At 44.4% G+C, this 21257-nt stretch overlaps 1 protein-coding gene across 2 annotated transcripts in view; it reads left to right on the forward strand.

Moving 5' to 3' along the window:
• Positions 1-21257, forward strand: part of LOC111858455 (metal transporter CNNM2-like) — a 25731-nt gene continuing 4474 nt past the window's right edge. Inside the window, exons 1-6 of one of the 2 annotated variants that reach the window (XM_023840242.2) lie at positions 1-1668; positions 16683-16826; positions 18426-18563; positions 19195-19364; positions 19890-19983; positions 20905-20967. In XM_023840242.2, coding sequence (XP_023696010.1) covers positions 180-1668; positions 16683-16826; positions 18426-18563; positions 19195-19364; positions 19890-19983; positions 20905-20967 — 2098 coding nt within the window. In that variant the 5' untranslated portion in view covers positions 1-179. The remainder of the gene's footprint in view (positions 1669-16682; positions 16827-18425; positions 18564-19194; positions 19365-19889; positions 19984-20904; positions 20968-21257) is intronic. The other variant, XM_023840253.2, reaches the window with a different exon arrangement.

The raw sequence follows: 21257 nt of genomic DNA on the forward strand, positions 1-21257 counted from the left end.
GAGACGCACGAGTTCATACAGAGCTCGAGCTGGAGTGAAATCAGTTCGGAGTTTCAGACGCGTAGCGGGAGCGCAGCTGGTCTGATGCGCGAGCCAGTGAGACCCACAGCGGAGATGTGGCCGGACTCCGATTGGCTCTGATAAATATTTTTTTTTTTTTCATTTAGAGGTTGCCCATTATGAACATGGCAGAGCAATCGGCTGCAGTGCCCACTCCAAAGATGGCGGCGCTTTGCCGGGTTCGAGCCCTGACACTGGTTTTCTTGACTGTCAGCGGCTGTTTGGGTAGCTCGTCAAGTAGCAAAGAGGGAGTCGAAGAGACTGTCATCATAGGTCTGAGACTGGAGGACACGGATGACGTTTCCTTTATGGACAGGGGCTATCTGCGGGTCAGCGAGAGGTCCCGTGTCAAGTTGAGGGTATATGGGCAAAACATTAACAACGAGACATGGTCCAAAATCGCCTTCACAGAACACGAGAGAACTAGAGTCATCGGTAACATTGACAATTCATTCGGGGACAACAAGAGCAAAGAAGATGTATCCAGTTTCCATCCTTGCGGCATCAGGACATCGGATATTATAATTTTGCCCAGTATAATTGTGAATAGGAAAACGTCGGGGATAGTTGAAATTGAAGTGAAGCCCCTCCGCAAAACCGAGAGGAGCAAAGCTTACTACCTGTGCATCGCGACCTCAACGCCCGCGGTGCCGGGGGTCCATGACCCTTGGACCGAAAACACCTGGATCTATCACGATGGACACGACACTAAAGTGATCGTGGTGGAGGAGAAGAAGTTTCTGTTGCCGTTCTGGCTGCAAGTGATCTTCATCGCTATGCTGCTCTGTCTGTCCGGCATGTTCAGCGGGCTGAATCTGGGGCTGATGGCCCTGGATCCCATGGAGCTCCGGATAGTTCAGAACTGCGGCACCGAGAGAGAGAAGAATTACGCGAAGAAGATCGAGCCGGTGCGGAGCCAGGGGAACTACCTTCTCTGCTCGCTGCTTTTAGGAAACGTCTTAGTTAATACCACCTTGACTATATTGCTGGATGATATCGCTGGCTCTGGATTGATCGCCGTCGTTGTGTCAACGATTGGGATAGTTATATTCGGCGAAATAGTTCCGCAAGCAATATGTTCCAGGCATGGCCTTGCGGTCGGTGCCAATACCATATTTCTCACCAAATTCTTCATGCTGCTCACTTTCCCTGCCTCGTACCCGGTGAGCAAGCTGCTAGATTACCTTTTGGGACAGGAGATAGGAACCGTGTACAACCGAGAAAAACTCCTGGAGATGCTGCGGGTGACGGATCCTTATAACGACCTGGTGAAAGAGGAGCTTAACATTATTCAGGGTGCCTTGGAGCTCAGGACGAAGACCGTGGAGGATGTGATGACTCCCCTGCGCGATTGCTTCATGATTGCGGGAGACGCGATCCTGGATTTTAACACCATGTCGGAGATCATGGAGAGCGGCTACACGCGGATCCCGGTTTTCGAGGGCGAGCGGTGCAACATCGTGGACCTGCTCTTCGTCAAGGATCTGGCTTTCGTGGACCCCGATGACAGCACGCCTTTAAAGACCATCACAAAGTTCTACAGCCACCCCTTGCATTTTGTGTTCAATGACACTAAGTTGGATGCGATGCTGGAGGAGTTTAAAAAAGGTAAGGCGGCGTGTTTGTGCCCCGGCTTGGCTGGGCTGGATTTGTCTGAAAGGTGATCTGTCGTGTCTGTCTGCGATTTGCCTTGTAGTAAAGCGATGCTTCGGAAACCATCTGTATGCACGAAGGGAAAGATGGTTTATGAGGCTAAGGATTATACACGTGGAAATTACCCACCTTTAAACAAGCGCACCTTTAAAAAAAAAAAAAAAAAAAACGGTGAACAAATAAAATAAGTGTGTTAAAAATAAAGTGGAGGTACAAAGCGAATCTAGCGGAGTTTATCGCCCATAGAGTTAACGGTCCCCGGAGCGGTGACCCCGCCGATGACTGCCTGCTGCCGGGTGGACCGCCGGTACTGTGCATTTTATCAAAAAGCCTCAGAACTGACCGAAACTTCCCCTTATGTAGTGAATATTCGGCTTGAATGACAGTTTGACCCCAATAGATCCTGTAATGGCAAATCGAAGATTTAGACACGCTTATTTACCAAATGGCGCTGGATCCGAACACTTAAGATAACCTCAGCGTTTGCATATTACCTGGCCGTGCTCCCAGTGGCGGAAACCCACTTCTTTGTAAGTGTGCTGGGAAAATGAACGGATGAATCTGACAGTGATTGAGGTCCAAATCTTTTCCAGCGTTTACACGTGGTGAAGAATGATGTGACCTTTAAGGACAAACATCACGTTACTGAATTAAATGCAACTCATTCCATAAATTACAATAAATTTATTGTGGAAAAAACAACAAACAACCCCAGTATAGATGATGTTTGTTTGGTTTTTATCTATTTGTTTGTTACGCTATATCGGTAAGATAATAAACAATTTAGAATGGTTTTGAAAACATTGATTGCTTGGCCGTTCACTCCGTAACCAATTTGGATCCTCTTGGTAAAATGTCTCTTTGGGAGGAGGGAGGGAGGGGGGGGGCAGAGTTCGCCTTACTACTCATTGTCGTTTTCTCTCTCACTAACCTTGCGATGCATGCAAGGTTATCTAAGATTTGTTGACACACCACGAGTGATGCTGTGAATGGTTATTTGCTGATACAGCTTTTTGAAGGTAGTGAAATATATAACACAGGTGCACCTGAAGATATGCACCTTTCTTTAAACTAGTTTAACCTCCTGTCACTGAACGGGATTTGTCTGTTTAGATAATGACTTTTGAATCTCCAACCCACTGCATTCCCATTCTTTCTTGTGATTCAGACTTTGCAAAACGTTTTACCTTTTTAATCATTTGCATATAGGTTACAATTGGTCAGTAAGAATTGAGGCTGCCTGTGGTTGGTGGATGATTAGTAGCAAGTAACTGGACATTCACCTTGATTAGCAGATGGTTTGATGAATCAATGGCGCACATTAAGTCACTATTTGGGTGTCTTCAAGCCAGAACGTACATAAGCATCTGCTATGCTATGCGTTTGTGAGGGTTTGGACGTCTCCTTATCTTGCTTATGACGAATCCGTGATTTCTGATAACTGTAATTTGAGGTGGGTTTAGAGTTCACACCAATGGATGTTTAAGTGACAAAGGCCACGGAAATCCAGAACATTCTCAAACTTGGTATAAATCTGTGGTTTTCTATCCCAGTTTCTATTTCTATATACACCAACTATATATGTGTTCTGTTCCCTCAATGGTGTTCAGAAGAAAGGCTGGATGAGAAGATAATTGGTGCAACAATTTTTGTAATATATTAGGATCATTATAGGAATAGAGGACCATTAGATTAGCGCAAAGGAGGGAAACAGTGGAACCTTACTGTAAGGACGCAGTGAGGGTCTTATGTATCCTGTGAAATCAAGGTAGTAGGTGTAGATCCACCAGAAGTTAGCAAACCCGATTAAATCTTTTCAGGCTAGAAGTTCATGGAACAATATTTCAGCAGAACATGACCCACTGTATTTAAGCAAGACAAATATTGAATTAATGTTACTTTTTGTGGTATTTTCCCCTCTAATTAAACTCTTTTGAAGTGCGATTTATGTACTGTTTTGTGATACAACTTACAAAAGGCAAATAAGAAGTTGCCCGGTCACCTGGTGTGGAATTTCGAGGTAGCAGTGCGAGTGAGTGGTTGCCCCGGGTTACCGCTGAGGTTGTAGGCATCCGCTTTAAGCAAAATGTATCAGTTGACAGGCTGGCATTCTAGCACGATGGCAGGGGCACATATGGCATGAATCCAAAGGGGAATCCACCTTCTGGATTGAGCTGTGCTAATGTGATTAGATTGGGGGTTGGGGTTGGGGGGGGGGGGGGTCAAAGTTTTTATTTAGTCTGGCTCTTTGGTGCAGTACACACTCAGATTAAAGTACTTTATGTGGTAAGTCAGTGTTAATTAATTTGATGGCTCTTGTGGAGTTTGTTAAGCTCGCAGGAAAAAAAATTCCACTACAAAGAACACCTGGAAAGTTTATTAGTGTAGCTTTTCTTCTGATATGTTCTCGTCTGCATTCATGAACTGGAGAAACGTCATTGTCGAAGGCCGGTGCTCGGGGAGCACGACTGACGGGTCCGGCGATGTATAGGGGGCCGAGGTGCCTCTCGGAGCCGAAAACCGGCGGAAACGTTAAGCAGCACATTAATCGCTTCTGTCAGAGGTGGAATTAGTGGTCATTTGTAGGGGAAGTTTCCCCTCCCTGACCGTAGGGTGAATGTGCAGGTGGAGAGCAGAACCTGAGAGTCTATCGGGTTTCGGTGTATGTGAGAAACCAGATACCCGCTGACATAAAACTCATATATGGCTTGAAAGATAACATTTTGAAATGATCGACTTGCAGGAGATGAAACTGTTAATTCAGTGCACTTGCTTATTTTTAAGAAAAAAGAGAAACGTTCACCCCTAAACCGTGGAGATCCGGCACACTTTCCGGCTGTCCGTGACTTGTGTGCGTGTGTCTCGTGTCGGGACAGTGAGCCGGCCACATGACCAGGGACTTGGCAGAGAAGGACAGGTTCGTCAGAAAGTTTGCCCTTTGCGGGGACTCGAGAAATCGTGGTGGAAGTGGCGGCAAAACAGCACGCGTGTAAACAGAAAATCCATGTTGATGAAATTAAAATGAAACGAATGCTGACTGATATTTCCAAGCTGGCCAATGGAATCAAATAAGCCAAAACAAAACGGATCCCACCAGTACATAGGTGTTTGTGGGGGCAGGTGTAATCAATGTATGAAACCAGATCTATGATTTATTATTTTGTTTCCCTTCCAGGATGCTTGAGGGCCACGCCCCCCCCCTTCCCCCCATAGTGTCATAATTGATTTCCTGGCCAAGCGCCGGTCACACTCATTAAATCAGGCATCATTGCTACCTTTGCTTCATGTGCATTTTGCAGCTCTGATGTGTTAAGGAAGCTGCCGCCATAGTCAAGGACCTGATGGTTTGAGACAAGCTTTTGAAGACGTATCTGAACGTGAGCATGTGGTAAAATCATTCATCCGTAAAAGCAGTAAAACCATTAGCGGAGTCACCCATAGCACTAACATTTATTACCTCCAATGTCACTGACCTGCCTGACTGACTTTAAATGAACCATAACAATATCCAGGTCAGCTGAACCGCACTGGTTACTGCAGTCGGTTTCCATGGTTTGGTTGTTTTGTTCATTAGCATAACATATTGTGTCGCTTTGTGGTGATGAACGGTGGGTCTGAGCTAATTGTAAGACCTTTGGTTATTTGATTATTAAGTTTATGACAGTTATAGCTGCTTAAAATGATCACTGGGGCTTATGGCAGTGATCAGTATCTATTTTTATCACCATTAATTTGGTGGCCTTTGTATTTCAGCTTTCCAATTAATTGCAGCTCATAGGGGGGAAAAATCGACACATTTGCAGTCCTAATAGGCCGGCTTCTTTCACTGCAGGTGATGGTGTCGAACGTTGTAGCGTCACTTGTAATGGTGTCACGTAGTACTAGCTTTAGTGTTTAATGCAAGAAAATCTACAAATTTGTCAACATATACGTGGAAAAACTTCTAAACCAGTCCCTAATCTCAAGTAAGTTTCACAACACATCAGCCTGAGTTACTTGACTGTAGATCACACCAAAGCAAACACCTTAAAGGGGGTTGGGTGAGTGCAACAATAGCCAGGTGAGCGTAAAACGTGTTTAGGAGACCATTCGCTGCATCAGCTGAAATGCTTGACCTCTGTGTCCCCTGCTGCGTCAGCTCTTGGGGTAGCCGTGCGTTTTACCGCTGTGTAGCGGCATACAGAGTTGTGACCCTGCATTGAGATCTGAGAAATGGTCTTTTAGGACTGTTCTCTTCCCACATGCGATCAATCTTTTGTCTCTGGTCTCTGCCTTGTGCTCAGGTGATTACGTAATCACTGTTTGCGCGCTACCTCATCATGAGGGAGAGAGTGCAGCTGCTAGATTAGCCAAAAGGATCCAAAATTTTCACCTTAGTTTTTTTCCCACATTTAATTCATGTATGTACTCCTCTATAACTGATTTATGGGTAGATATCTTGGATATTGATAATTCACCACTGTATTTTCTCATGTGGTGGTTTTCTGATGCCTTGTGGTGGCTCTAAAACCTTTCTGATTTTTATAAATGATGCACACATTGCAAAAAGCAACCCATCTGGAATATCTGGGCACTGAAATCTCAAAAAAGGGATGAACAGGACTGAAACTGAAAGTAGACATGGTGTAACTAGAACTTTCCTGAGGAAAATCCAGTTTGACTGACCCCTCCCCCCCCCCTGCAGATTCACCCTTCAGATTCCATTTTTGTTCTTTGCAGGAAGTGAAAAACATATTCGTTTCAGTTTTTATTTCCCAGTATCTGAAGGAATACGAAGTGTATAAACTGCCATGTCTTAGTACATTTTTTGGATGTGGTTATTGGTCACTGAGCCGCCGTACAGTAAGTTCACCCCGACCCTGTCTGTATTCTGACCCTCTTTTCTCATTGGCTGTGCCACATTCTTCAGATCTTTTGCTTTTCTATGATATAAACAAGCCTTTAGACTGTAGGCGTCCACTGACGTTGACTCTTTATGACCATAACAACGTAGGCAGCCAAGAACAACATTTACAGAGGACTTGAATGGATTATTCAGCTCTTTTATCACCCATTGAATTAAATATTTAAAGCATTTAAGGCAGTGTGACCTTGGTACCGTATAGCTTTAATTTAATCAATGGTCCCTCCTCCATAACGGGTAGAACTCCCTATGGAGGGTCAGCTTCTGACATAGCCCGCATTCTTCAAATTCTGGTACGACAGGAAATGGACTTTAAACAGATTAGTGAAACAAACGAGGAACATAAATCAAGCTTAAATATTCAGAGGTTCACCTGAAAGCCATGTTAGCCAGCCTCTTTCAGTATGATATAATTAAATCATATTCCTGTAAATATTGAGAAGCTGATCGTTTTTGTACGCCAATGAGATTGATCGGGGACATGTCTTACCCTTGGGGAGAAGTATGTCCACTTGGTGTCTCTCATATGCACGACGCTGAGAGTGAGAGCATACAGGAACAATGAGCGATCTGTGTGCCAGGCATTGGGGTGAGGATGTAACCCTCTACAAGCCAGAGAACATTGACTCCGTTCTTCAAAAAACTGCCATCGTGCTTGCAAGGATCGCGGATACAGGTCAGAATGCGCTGCTGGTTTTCTGGAGAGATCTTTCCCGTTAAAAATCAAGGGTATTTCGGATTGTGAGTGGTTCTGTTGTGGATTTTGGAACAAAGGTGATTCATGGCAGTCATACAGCACCACCTCAAGGTTACGAAAGAACAAAAGAGGACAAAGGAAAGTTGTCGTCCAAGACACAAGAAAGTGTTTCTATGTGCAGTTGAAAGGACCCCCACGTCTTTCCTACAAAAGAATCTCCAGCACTCTCACATCAAAGTGAAAACGGTGTTACTTGGCACGTAATCAACCCCACAGAACATTCACCCCTCCATCTTCCAGTCCTGTTCAGGGTTGGAGGGGGCGGAGCCTAAACTATGGCGGAGCCTAAACCACATAGTAGTTGGCCGAAAATATTTTCTTGTGGATTACACCATACTGTACGCTAATGAGGATTACACCATAAATACACACAACAGGAGACCATAAAGCGCTCATGAGAATTGTGCCATAAACACACTGTAGTAAATGCAAAGATGCACACAATAGCAGACCTGAAGAGTATTAATGAGTCTTGCGTCATAAATACACACGGCTCTAGATCATAAAATCATTAGCCGCACAACGGTAAGATAAAATGCTGTAACAATGCCCTAACGACACCCAAACACAAATGTAGAAGTATCATTGTAATAGCGAATAATGGAGGTAAAAGAGAACCAATAATCCATTTAAGTTTTGTGTGCAACTGTCGTGTGACATCACTGTCACTTTTCACAAGCAAAGGTCTAATTATTAAAACTTATCTACTTACATACCTACTAAACAACTCACTAAACTGGGCAGCTGCTCCCTAAAAGCTTGATCTAGTTCCACAAATCGTATTAAAAGGGCGGGTCGCCATCGATGCGATGGTAGGAATGGAGCGAGCATTAAAACCTGATCAGCATCTGTCTGTACCTGGAGCTGGACTGATAGCTGACTCTATCCACAGTGCTGCGGGTGCAGGAGTAGAGGAAGTGCTATAACCATACATTACCTCTGAAGTATCCAGTATTCATGTATTTTCCAACTGCTTACCCAAGGTCTGGCGGTGGGAAGCTTGGAGGCTCTCCCAGTCGGTATAGGGTACAAGGCCGGTAGACACCCTCAATGGGGTTGCGGTTCGTCACAGGTGACACTCAATATCATTGTGGTCATTTTAGGGACAGTGATGTATGAATTTGGACTGCAGAAGAGGAGTTCTGATGGCAGTGGTGGCAGCATTCGAACCACAAACCACAGATGTTGGTTTGAGCCACTATGCCACCCATATATCCAATATAATAACAGGAAGTACTGAAGTTCATCATAATATTTAGAAATGAATAAGCTTGGACCTTAATCAGTTAATCTCATCAAACTGGTTCTGCTATACAATGCTAGTGATAAATGCAGATGGAACGTCAATCAAATGAGCGGCACTTTTTTCACTTCATTTATATGACAGATTCACTAGTGGTTAAATGGGTTGTTAAATGGCACCATAATTGCGCTAATTAGGATTGTGAGCTTTGACTTTAATTTAGCTTATTGATTTAGCTTAATTGGGGACAGTTAGAAGATGTGAATGAGGAAATCTGGTTATCACTGAATTTTCCAGCATTTTTAAAATACTATGTAAAAATCATTTACCATTTTCAATTAGCAGGCAGATTCTTTACCTGTATGCTGAGCTCTCATGTTAATGTTCACGAGCAGGTGTTCAAAGTTGTTTTGTTTGCGTAAATATGTAAGAAATGACACTATCATTTATCAGTGCTTTGTTTTTAAAAATTTCTGGTTTAAATGGCACCTTAGTGTTGTCTGTCACCCAAATGATAAATCTCATCGCTGACAATAATCGGTAGGCATGATTTTCTCAAACGGGCCGGGGATGACCTCTGGTGACCTCTGGTGACCTCTGATGACCTCTGGTGACCTTTGATACTTGGGCACTATAGCAGTGAAAGCTGTCCCTGTACTGGAAGGCAATGCCATTATTGTCTGATTGTACTTTGTGGGAATTCCCTCGGAATATCGATCACAGTGAAATGGGTCTATGGATTTTCATAAAGGCAGGGCAAGACCACAAGCTGTAATGTCATTCAAAGGAAATATGCTCAGATATCTAAGATCATCAAAGCAAGACCTATTTATTTGAGTTCATCTGAATGACTCTAATCACTGTATATCTGTGTATTAAACATTATTTCTAGGGTTAAAAACAAAGCAAACAAAAAAACCTCAATACTCAAGAACAGTTTATTGGTTATTGAACTGCAACTGAAAGAGTTTAAATAAAAAACAATAAATAATGAAATACTGCCCGAGTAATTTATAAAGGGGGCTGGAACCAGCTCCCTGGAACAGATTGTCCTCTTCTTGGTGAGAACAAAGTGACGTGTTCCTTTGAAGTCTGCTGGGAGATTGGGGAAGCGCCCATTGTAGCCTTAGGTCCAGACCCGCTCTGGCGCGGTCTGGTCCTGCCAGGGATTCTGGGTGATTTAAGTCAGCTTATCGCAGGAGACCAGCTGGTCAAACTTGTGGGTACATATGTACGCACAGCTGGTCATTCAGCCCACGATCGACAGCCATGAGCGATTTCAGAGAATTACCTCTTTCTTACTTAATCGTGTGAAACTCTCCAGCCTCTTTCTTCAGACAAACTTTGACAAACTATGCTAAACTACCCATTCTGCAAATTTAATAGTCGGACCTGAACTTGATACTAAATTTGTCATTCAGTAATCTTAACGTGCCTGAGCTATAGTACTGTCTGGTTTTCTCTTATATCAGCTTGAACTTCACCATTTGCGGTTAATGATGTTTTAATTGGTTTCGTGCATTAATTCTGCTTTCGTGACGCCTGACTTCATGTCTCACTTGAGACCTGTTACACAAAGAGTTGAGGATTAAGCTGCATTAGGTGCGTTGAGTCTGGCCATGGAGGAATCAGCTAGCTAGAGTGCTCTTCAAGAACAGGGGCCCAGTCCCAGGGGTGGGTGCCGAGCTCAGCTGCCTCCGCGGTTCATCAGAGAAGCCTGGTGCCTCCAGCCTCCATCAGTCTACTTACTGAAGGCCTTGTTTACAGCCGATTGCACTGTGTAATCCAGAGACCAAGGTCAGGGAGCAGGGCCGGGTTGACAGGTAGTAACTCCATTATGAACAATATTATAAGGAATTTAATATGCATATAAACATAAAAAATGTCATATGCCTGCATTCATCAGCTTAATAGCATCAGATCAGAGTTTGTTTGAATTGATGATGTCATGCATGTTTAATTCAGGCAGGTTTTGACCTCTGCATAGGATGGTGTGGTCTTGTATGTATGTGAGGGGTCTCTGTCTGTCTGTCTGTATCTGTCTGTATCTGACTGTCTGTCTGTATCTGTCTCTATCTGTCTGTCTGTCTGTATCTGTCTGTCTGTATCTATCTGTATCTGTATGTGTCTGTCTGTATCTATCTGTATCTGTCTGTCTGTCTGTCTGTCTGTATCTGTCTTTCTGTGTCTGTCTGTCTGTCTGTATCTGTCTGTCTGTATCTATCTGTATCTGTATGTGTCTGTCTGTCTGTCTGTATCTGTCTGTCTGTATCTATCTGTGTCTGTCTGTCTGTCTGTCTGTCTGTATCTGTCTTTCTGTCTCTATCTGTCTGTCTGTCCTATCTATTTCCTCGGGAACAAAGGCAGCTTTTAAGCTGCCAACATTTAAGACGGTGCATACTGAGGTATTTAAAGAAACGTTCTTTGTAATGCAGTTACATTAAACGCCCGTATGACGTGTTTAGTGTGCACCCTAAATAGCTCTCTAATGCCAGTAGTTAATCTTCTAAAATGAGTCCTATGGTAATGCATATTCTGAATACCATTTGAGGCCTGGTGGTGGCGCCATACCGCCCAGGCCTGCATTGCTGTGTCCCAGAATGGAGGGAGCTGCTTCTCTTTCACGTCTGCCCGGCCTTGTTAGCACTTATATTACAATGCTGCTTCAGACAGAGGTTGGTAATTAGCCGTAACCAGTTCATTGCTGTGGTTTGCATTGAGGTATGCGTAAAGAAAACCACACAACATGCTACCAATCAGCACTGTCTTTTTTGTACCAATCAGCACTGTCTTTTTTGTACCAATCAGCACTGTCTTTTTTGCTACCAATCAGCACTGTCTTTTGCTTGCCAAAGTTGCGGGATACGGGGGTGGGGCACAGGGGCACTGGCCAGAGCTGAATGTTAATTGGCCCCTGCAGTGCCCCCTCCCCTGTCATTCGACATTTCAAACCCATCATTGGCTAATGATAAGGTTGCCTACTCAGTATGAATTGTGGACCCTCGAATGCCCCCCACCTAAAAAAACAAAAGTCCTAGAATCGTCCCTGGCGTGATACGATCCATTTTGATGAATCCCTTATTTACTGGGGGATTGGGTGGGGGGGGGGGGGGGCTGAGCTTCGATATCGGTCGTCTTGTTGTCTAGGCAATGGGACGTACTTGCAAACTGGTCTATTAGATGATTGGTTAAATCTCATCAGTGATGGTTTCTTTGGGACCCGGGTAGCTTGTTCAACAAGAGTAGTCCTGTCAGTTGGGAGGTTTGACTGAACTCTACCTTCAGCACTCTACCTTTTCAACACAGTACCATGGTATCATTCCTTCACTGTTGCATGTGTAACGTACGAGTACGTCAGGAAAAAGACTAGTGTGTGTGTGTGTGTGTGTGTGTGTGTGTATGTATATATATAATATGAAATATCTGGCACAGCGTCTAAATGTAACAATGTCAGCTGAAATAGGTTTCAGGGACATAGGTTATGCACGGCACGGCTAAAATAAGCAATTATTCACCGGGCCTGGAATTGATAGGCAGAGAGCGTCAGACGTGACTTGGTTTGCCCCAGCAAGGCAAGGTGTCTGGTTGGGGTCACCCTACGGCGAGGACACTGGCGTAGTCCGCTGGTCAGGTGCCATGCCCCGTGAGGGATCTCTGCCATCCCCGGGGGAACTGAGATATCGTGGGGAGGGTGGGTATGTTACTTTCTGTTGCTTCTTTGTAGCTAATTCTGGGTACGCCCTTCAGGCACGGGGACGCTGCCGGGGGGGTGTGCAGCTGAGCGCTCGTGGCAGAGTTCCCCTGTAAGCCCCCTTCTCGGCCCCTGGAGCCTGGGGTGATCGTCGTGGAGAATGAGAGCGGCCGCCTGCCCGCCCGCCCGCCCGAGTGAGCCGCAGCCTGTTCTGTATATCTAGGTCATTGTGCCATACAGAGGAGGCGGTGGTGTGGGGGGGGGGGTCTCTCTCTCGCTGCCCGCTCACGGCAGCTCGACACACTTGGCTCTTCCGAGGGAGCGGAGCCTTACTGCTGGGGGGTGGGGATGTCTGAAATATAACAACGTGATACTTTTAAGCCAGTGTTTCTCAGCCCAGTCCTCAGGGACCCCCAGACAGCCACGTCTTTGGTTCCTCCCGGCTCCCAGTGCGCCTGTAGCAGGTATTTGTTGTTCTCGATTGCGGCGGATTGTTTGGTACAGGTGTGCTGGGAGCTGGAAGAGACCAAAGACATGGACTGTCTGGGGGTCCCTGAGGACTGGGCTGAGTGACACTGACTTAAACACTCACCTGGGTGAAATTTCAGCAGTGGCGCTTTTTCTGTAGTACAGTGTAAAAAAAAATCTAGCTTTAAGATACACAAAGGAATTTAAAACAAATTAATCCAGGCAGGCTTTGATCCTTAAAACTGCTCACAGTACTTTGCATGTCAGTATATATATAAACTGAGGTTGTGCATCTGTCTATTGTTGTATCTCAGTTTATGTAGCCCCAGGTCTATGTAAGATAAAAAAGGGGCAATTTTCTCAGATTGCTGATAGGTAAAATTTTTCCTGGAGCTTGAAATCATGATTTTACAGGGATTTTGTAGCTATTGATGCATGTATGCTGGTGATGGGAGATTTAATTGTGCTTTTATGCCTTTAACTTCTGCCCCAAATGAAAGCGGAAGCAAACGCTGAAGCTTGTGAAAAGATAAAAATGATCCCTGGTGCTCCGTAAAGGAAAGGATGTTTTTTGAAAACTGGGTTAAATCATAGAAGAATTATAGAAGCCTAAGTGACATAAATAGACCATGTGTGCGCTGTACTCTTTTGGTATGAAAAACATTTTCCATTGTCCACTGTCATTTGTGGGAAAACGAAACTATCTTGCATGACATTTAAACCAGAACATTTCTTTAGAAATAATCTTTAAAATGTTCTCCCGTATTTACAACCACGGTGTTTATTCTTTTTGGCACCATTTTTACAAAACTGTGCTACTCTGATTATCATTTTCGCATCTCTGATAAATAAAGTTTCGGAAATGTATCCATAACCCTAAATGTCAATTTACAGGTTAATCGTGTAAGCATATTTTTTATTATCGCTTTGACCATTATTGCGTAAATGAATCTATCCATCCAACTTCCTGGCCTTGGAGACTAACCCAGGTAGTCCAGGGCAGGGGTATATGATGAATGGGATGCCAGTCCATCGGCGGGCTCTAAGTACACACTCACATGCTGTCGGCATCATTCAGTGGCAGTCGGTCTAACTGGATGTCTTTGGTCTGTAAGAGTAAACCCATATGACTCCGTGAGAACATGCATAGGATTCGAAACCCGAACCTTGGAGGTATGATCCAACAATGCAAGCCACTGAGCCTTCCTCTATAAATTTAGTTCTTTTAAACTGCTCTTTAGCCGTTAGCTATGCAGCATCTCTACTTCACTTTTGCTTTATTAGTTAATCCTATTAAACTTTAATTTTTTTGCATGACAAGCTAAAAGTACTAAACAACGGTATTGTTTCCCTGCAGGATCACATCCTTCTTACCTGGGAGTGTAACTGAATGTGATAAACACGGTCTGTCTTTTGGGCATCCCCTTCCAGTGGATCAGGCCCAAGGCTGATCTCCAAAATCCTACGGCTGATAGCGAATTCTACCGCATTGTCACCATTCTCATTGGTTGATTCCTGTTGCTTGATATGACTTCTCCCTCCACACCCTCTCTGCCATGTCGGCTTGTTGTTTCCCGGGCCAGTTAATGACATATGAGCCATATTTATATTAAACTGTTATGTCCAGAGGCCTCACAAAAAATAGCCTGGGAAGTCAAAGGCTTGGGCAAGCCGTCCCGTCCTACATGGAGGAGCTTGTTTCTCTGACAGTCCTCTTCAGTGACTGTTAGAAGAAGTAATCAGCCATCCTGACACTCTGTAAGGCGCGTAAGAAGTTCTAGTGAAATCACCTTGGACACTTACTGAGTTTTTCGGTGCTGGTCTTCGGTGTCAGTGGAGATGATGGTCAGCATGCATTCACGCCAGACTGAACCAAGCTAGTGGGTGTTATGAGTCTGGCTGTCTATGCGTCACTGATTTTCTGTTCCATTGGCTGGGATACATCTTTAGCTATAGCTAGATGGGAGAACTGTTTAGCCTACTTGAAGAAAACTCCTATCTTTTGTTTTACCCTGCTGACAAATTTTCAGAAAATGCCTAAATGCATTGTAGGTAGCCTATATATTTTCTGTTACCAACTACACAATCCCCCTGGCCTGCTGTATCAACATGATTCCAAATCACATGCTTGCTTGGTTTGATCTGTTCGAAGAAATGAGGCTTTAAACACAAAGTAGGTGGGATTATTGTGCAGTGTCATTCATTGGCTGTTCAACCGATAAATTTACCTATTGGAAATCAGTTAAAGATATCGGTGACCCACACCACAATCCACCTTGGGTGTTGTAGCCTTGTGTCTTCTACTTTTCCTACATTTACAGGTGCCATTTTATTTTTAGCAGTGGAGTCCCACTCTTAGGTATCACTTCCATCTAAGCTGCAGTACGTTATCAACCGATGGAGATGTGACATTTTTCAAGAGTGTGACCTAACACACATGGGAGATATGGTGTACTTCAAACTCCTAAACATTTATTAACTGGTTCTATAAATACAAGTATATGTGTAAATATACATTTATTATTTAACAGATGCTTTTATCAAAAGCTGTTTCCAGTTCGATTTAAGAGTTGAGGCTTAATGTGAATGATGAAGTTTGACCAAGAAGCGTTTGGGGTGGTGAGAATTTGAAGGCAAGTCCAGCTGGCTAGTAGACGAATGGTAGCATTTGTTGCTCAATGAACTCTAGCATGTCCATCGTGAGTTTGGGGAGTTCTAGGGGTCAGGAGGTTTGGCTGGGGGGGGGGGGGGGGAGAGGGGTAAAGTTCAGGTATAGACAGAGCCGACTCTTTCTTGCATGTAGTTACTTGGACATGGTCCACACAGGTCCCAGGTGCTGACTGCTTAATCTCCGCCTCTTTGTATGCAAATGAGTCGGCAGGAGCCTATCAGATCCAATCAGACCCCACAGCCGTTCCGTCAGTGAGAACATGGCCAAAGAGGAATGGAAACTTCATTTTGGGTCTAATATTAGCCTCCACTCTGGAAAATTCCTTTTAAATGATTGCTAGCTGAGAATGGGAAAAGAATTTGTTTAGCATTTGGTTGAGTCTTTGCTTGGAAGTTTTTTTTTACTCGCAGAGGGTCCTGGGAACCCAGATGTGGAATTCTGAGAAATTTATAAAGAAAACCGAACAGATAACCGTCTGTGCGGCCATAGAGCAGCTTGTTTGTGTGATTTCTTGACTGCTGTTATCAGCACATCCAATTTTATGACCCTGTCCCTGAGGTGGACAGCAGTGAGTTGCCATGAAACGGCCATTTCCTGGTCTGCACTCTATTTAAAAACACAAACACGATTTTCAAGTCGCAGCAGATTTCTTGGCCCTGGTACGTTTGAGTTGCTTGAGGGTGTATCAGTTGGTCTCACTTCACTCATCGCAGAACGACAAATTGGCTGTAATAATGATGTCTGTGGCAACCTGATTTTCCACCTTCAGTTTGAATTGTAAACAGGAGTGGATATCGAATGATTCAGTAATTGTAGAAGAATAAGTGAAGAAGAATAATTGGCAGTGAATACCAGTAGCCAGGGATTGACATAACTGGTACACAAGTTAACCTTTATATGCTAATTTATACTTCATCTGCGGCATAAAGGTTAAAATGCACAATGATTTCTTGTCATATTGGCACAAATGCACATAAAATACGTACGCATTCTCGCTGTTACAACAATCGATTGGTGCACGTATCACTTTTAAATGTGAATGTGTACTTGTGTACCAGTTATGTCAATGCCTGCCAATAGCTAAAGAGCAGAACACGTCAATAGCTTAAGAACCAACACAAACAAAAGCTTGCATGATGTACCAAAACAACGTTCCATCACACTTGTGGCTGTGATTGCCCTGTGTTGCATGGGCACCGTGCTGCACTACCTCTGAAACTCCCTCTCTCTGCTCAGGAAAGTCCCACCTGGCCATTGTTCAGCGGGTGAACAATGAGGGAGAGGGCGATCCATTCTACGAGGTCCTGGGCATCGTCACTCTGGAAGACGTTATTGAGGAAATCATCAAGTCGGAGATCCTCGATGAGACAGACCTGTATAGTAGGTACCTTCCCTCAGGGAGCAGGGAATCTTTTCCAGAAGCTTGGGTTGGACAATTTCGCAACACCTACAATGTTCATTGTCTTTTTCGATGGAGGGGAATATGCTCTGCAATCTTTTGTCCAGTGCATCCATTTCTTATATGCGCTTATCCAGTGCGGACTCATGGCAGGCCTGGAACCAAGCACTGGGAAGGGGGCAGGGGACAACCTGTCCGCAGGGTGTCAGTCCATCTAAGGACAAACGCACACAACCGTACACTGGGCTAGATTTACAGACAATCCACCTACACTGCTTGATTGTGACCTATGGGAGGAAACCAAAGGACACAGAGAACATGAAACCTCCAGAGGTACACAGCTGGATGCAGAATTTAATCCAGTAATCTACAAGCCGTCATAGTGCACGGATGCAAAAATGCTACGATAACACGAGGTTGCATGATAGAGCAAATTATCTTCATAAGAGACGATCACAGCAATATGCCATTTTTGTTCTAAAGAAATGAAGACAAGGGAATGTTTATCAGACCAAAATTCTCAGTTTAGCGTTACTGAGTTGTATGAAATGAAATGTAAAAAAAATTAGAAGCATTTGCAAAAGTTTGGGGACCCTTTTAATTGCATTAATTTGAAGACTTGTAGTCATTCAGTGCTGACAGATTGCAGGACAAAATTGCTTTGATTAGCTCATTAGACCTTAAACTACACAGGCAGATGCGACCAGTCATGAAAAAGGTTATTTATTTTAGGTAATCTAGTTGTGCTTCTCCTTGGTTCTCTCTTAGAGAGTGGCAACATGGGAACCTCTAAAGAACTCTCTACTGACCTAAAAACTAGCGTCGTTATGAATTAGGGGAAGGGTACAAGATATTATCACAAAGGTTTGGACTGTCTGTCTCCACAGTCAGAAATGTAGTTAGGAAATGGAAGGCCAGAGGAACAGTCCTTGTGAAGGAAAGATGTGGTAGGCCAAGAAAAATATCTGAAAGGCACTGGCAAAGGCTGGTTAGAGAGGTCACAGACAAACCACAGACCACCTACAGAGAGCTACAACCACATCTGGGTGCTGATGGTGTCATTGTACATCGCTCCACAGTCCAGCGCACTTAGCACCGGGAACGGCTCGGGGGAAGGGTGATGTGCAAGAAGATTCTCCACAAGAATGTTCAAGAGTCAGTCACAAAGTTGAAGTTATGCTGGGGTTGGATGTTTCAGCAGGACAAGGATCCAAAGCACTATTCAAAATCTACCAAGGAATTCATGCTGAGGCACAAGTACAATGTTTAAATGAAGCTGCAGCCTCAAAAGCTTAGCAAGTTATAAATCGATAGAGTGATTTTTTTATCAAACTTACCAAACTTTTACACAGCGGTGTATATTATAAGATAAAGGTCATAAGTCAGCCACTGACGATTACTCAGATTATTAGCACATTTACCTGAAGCGAAACTTGCATTTTTATGAGTGTATTTATACTAAATCCTAAACATAGCTAATGAAGTTCCCCCTAACACCTGGATTACTCAGAGTCCCTTTGGGGATCTGTCTTCCTTCCCTCCTCAGTTCTCCTCAAGCCCTTGTTCCCTGTTTTCTGTAGCTGACAACAAAACTAAGAAGAAGATCACTCATCGAGAGAGGAAGCAGGATTTCTCAGCTTTCAAGCCCACAGACAATGAGATGAAGGTTAAAATATCACCTCAACTTCTACTGGCTACGCTGCGTTTCCTAGCAACAGGCAAGTGGGACGTTCTGCCACATGCGTTACACAGGAAGTCTTGTCACTGACGTAAAGGAGCATGTGGCAGTTTCCTTTTATTATCGTAGTGGTCAGGGCAGATCAGGACAGCGTGACAACAAAATTATGATAGGGAGCTGATATGTTGAGTTTTGTTATCCAAAAACACTTTGAAATCTGGAAAAAACATCACTACCAGATGATTCTGTTGGAATTTTTATTCAGACAAAAGAGCTTGACTAATGTCCTCTGCAGAGCATGCATGTCCACTGCGTGCTTTTTATACTGTCCAATGAAAGTTGATGTGTTTTCAGAACTGCACAGTTATTGCTTATGCGTTAGAAGCCTTTTTCCTACATTTCCCATAAGCCCTTTCTCTTATGAAAAGGTAAATAGGTTTCATGGATGTTTATGTACCCATTGAATTGTAGTTTATGGGCCGAGGACTGAGGGTTGTGTGTACTAGAAAAGTAAATGCTGTTGTACTCCTGAGAACTGCCTGAGAATATAAATAGATCAAAAAATTACCACCATAAAGAGGTGAGGAATTGCAAGCAGTCGCGCTCTTTATTGGAGCCGCCTAAAAACAGAAATGCTAACCAGCTAAAGCAGTTACGGTCTCAACGAGCAGAAGTGGATCCCTTCGGGCCCACCCACATGTCCGAGAAGATCTTGCTGCGACTTCTCAAGCACCCCAGCGTCGTCCAGGAGTTAAAGTACGACGAGAAGAACAAGAAGATGGCCGAACATTACCTCTTCCACCGCAACAAGCCCGTGGATTACTTCATCCTCATCATGCAGGTCAGGTTCGACCACGCGGTCCGGAACTCGGTCCTCGACGTCCTGCTACATGCGCTTTATGGGCCAAACTTTCAACACCGACCGTGTAGAACACAGAGCATAGCTGCTGAACCTAGTCCAAATTACACTACCTTATCGAGGGATTTGATAAAGCCACATTTTGATTTGTAATGTTATTGTAAGTAGGAAAGCTAGATGCTCTAATATTATAAAACCTTCTCATATTATAAAAACGTTCTCTGTTTGTCTCTCGCCATGGTGACTTAATGACTCCAGCACTAAATCCAATATGGCTGTCCTTTATGTTCATAGCTCTCCTTCAATCTCCCAAAAAAAACCCATTCCATGCTCCCAACTCCGTGCCACACTGCTCACCATCTCACCCCAAGCCAACTTTAAGCAAACCTTATCTTCCTGTTGGTGTGCAATGCTCACCACTCCCTGGTGTCCCATCTTGTTTGGAATATCAGCACTCCTAAGTATGGCATTCTTGACTAAATTGCATGTCTCCCCTCGTTTGGCCAGGGGAAGGTGGAGGTAGAAGCGGGAAAAGAAGGCATGAAGTTCGAAGCTGGGGCGTTCTCCTACTACGGGATGCTGGCACTGACCACCTGTCCAGGTAGGTCTGTCCCATACGCTCCACGCACTGCGAACATAACCTGGGTTTATTGTGGTGAGTGAGGCAGGTACTACATGTGGTGTGTGATGGAGTGACCCCCTAATCCATGTCAGGGGGGTCACTATGAGCTAGGACAGGGTTTGTAAACTACTCTTTCAATTAAGAAGACCTTCACTTTTGCACTGAGTTCTTGCTGTGTGCTGGTTGGTCAGTCTTTTATAATCATGCATGTGTCACTAATGTCAATGTGAAACAGTTGGATGAGTCTTTCAATCAATGAAACAAACTAGTCGAAGCCCAAGAAGAACTGATCTTTTTAGCCAATCACGAGAGCCTTTCAGTTTTAAAGTACTTTGTAAAACCTGAAGTAGCTCGTAGTGTCCCGCCTGACGTGGATTAGGTGGTCGCCCAATGTTGTGATTAGGACGCTACTGTAATTGCCCGTTAGCAAGTTCCTGTTGAAGGACTCTTTCACTAAGTATCTCTGTAAGTACACTTTTATGCAAAACGTTTACACAATGAGGAGAAACGTCAGTCAGTATTTCAGTATTCCTGGTGCTGTTACGTTTTACTCGATGAGGTGCTTTGGTTCAACACTTGGAATGGACTCTTTAGACTAAAATCGGGGCGTTTGTGGTGTCTGACCGGCTGCAGTTCCACACGCTCTGATGTCGTCCCCCGTTGGACTGATGGCGAGATGGTTGGTCCTCGCGAGTGTCCGCTGCTCGCTTTCGTTCCTCCGTTTATGTACGCTTCCAGCGAGTGACAAACACTGACGGTGGCCTTCCTGTGTGTTGGGTGGGGGAGCAGTTTGGGAGCATGGTAGCATTGTCCTTTTTCATTCTCTCTCTGGTGACAGTCTCTTCCCTACATCCCCTCCCCCCATGACCCTCCCTTCCCCTCCCCCCCCCCCCCTTCCAGTTCCTCTCTCACTCTCTCGCACCTTCGTGGTGAGTAGGGCGGAGTCTCTGGCTGGATCTCCAGGTACTGTATCTGCTTGTCGCCGGCATGTCCGTTTCTGCTCCCTCTCTGCTCTCCCTTACTAAAAAAAAAAAAAAAGGCATCATTTCCATCTCATCTCATCCCTGACCGAAAATCCCCTCAGCGCAGCCGGAGACCTGGCAACAATTGCCTCTCGAGGCCTTTCAGAATGGAAATGAGCCCTTAATTACCTTCCCAGGATGCCATCCAACCACCTGTCCCTCAGGGTGTGTCAGGCTGCTCGTTCTGTTTGATTGACAGCATCGGCCGTCCAATGATGGACTCGGGGCCCG

Source organism: Paramormyrops kingsleyae, chromosome 3, assembly GCF_048594095.1.
Source record: "Paramormyrops kingsleyae isolate MSU_618 chromosome 3, PKINGS_0.4, whole genome shotgun sequence".
In the NCBI taxonomy this organism is placed as follows: domain Eukaryota; kingdom Metazoa; phylum Chordata; class Actinopteri; order Osteoglossiformes; family Mormyridae; genus Paramormyrops; species Paramormyrops kingsleyae.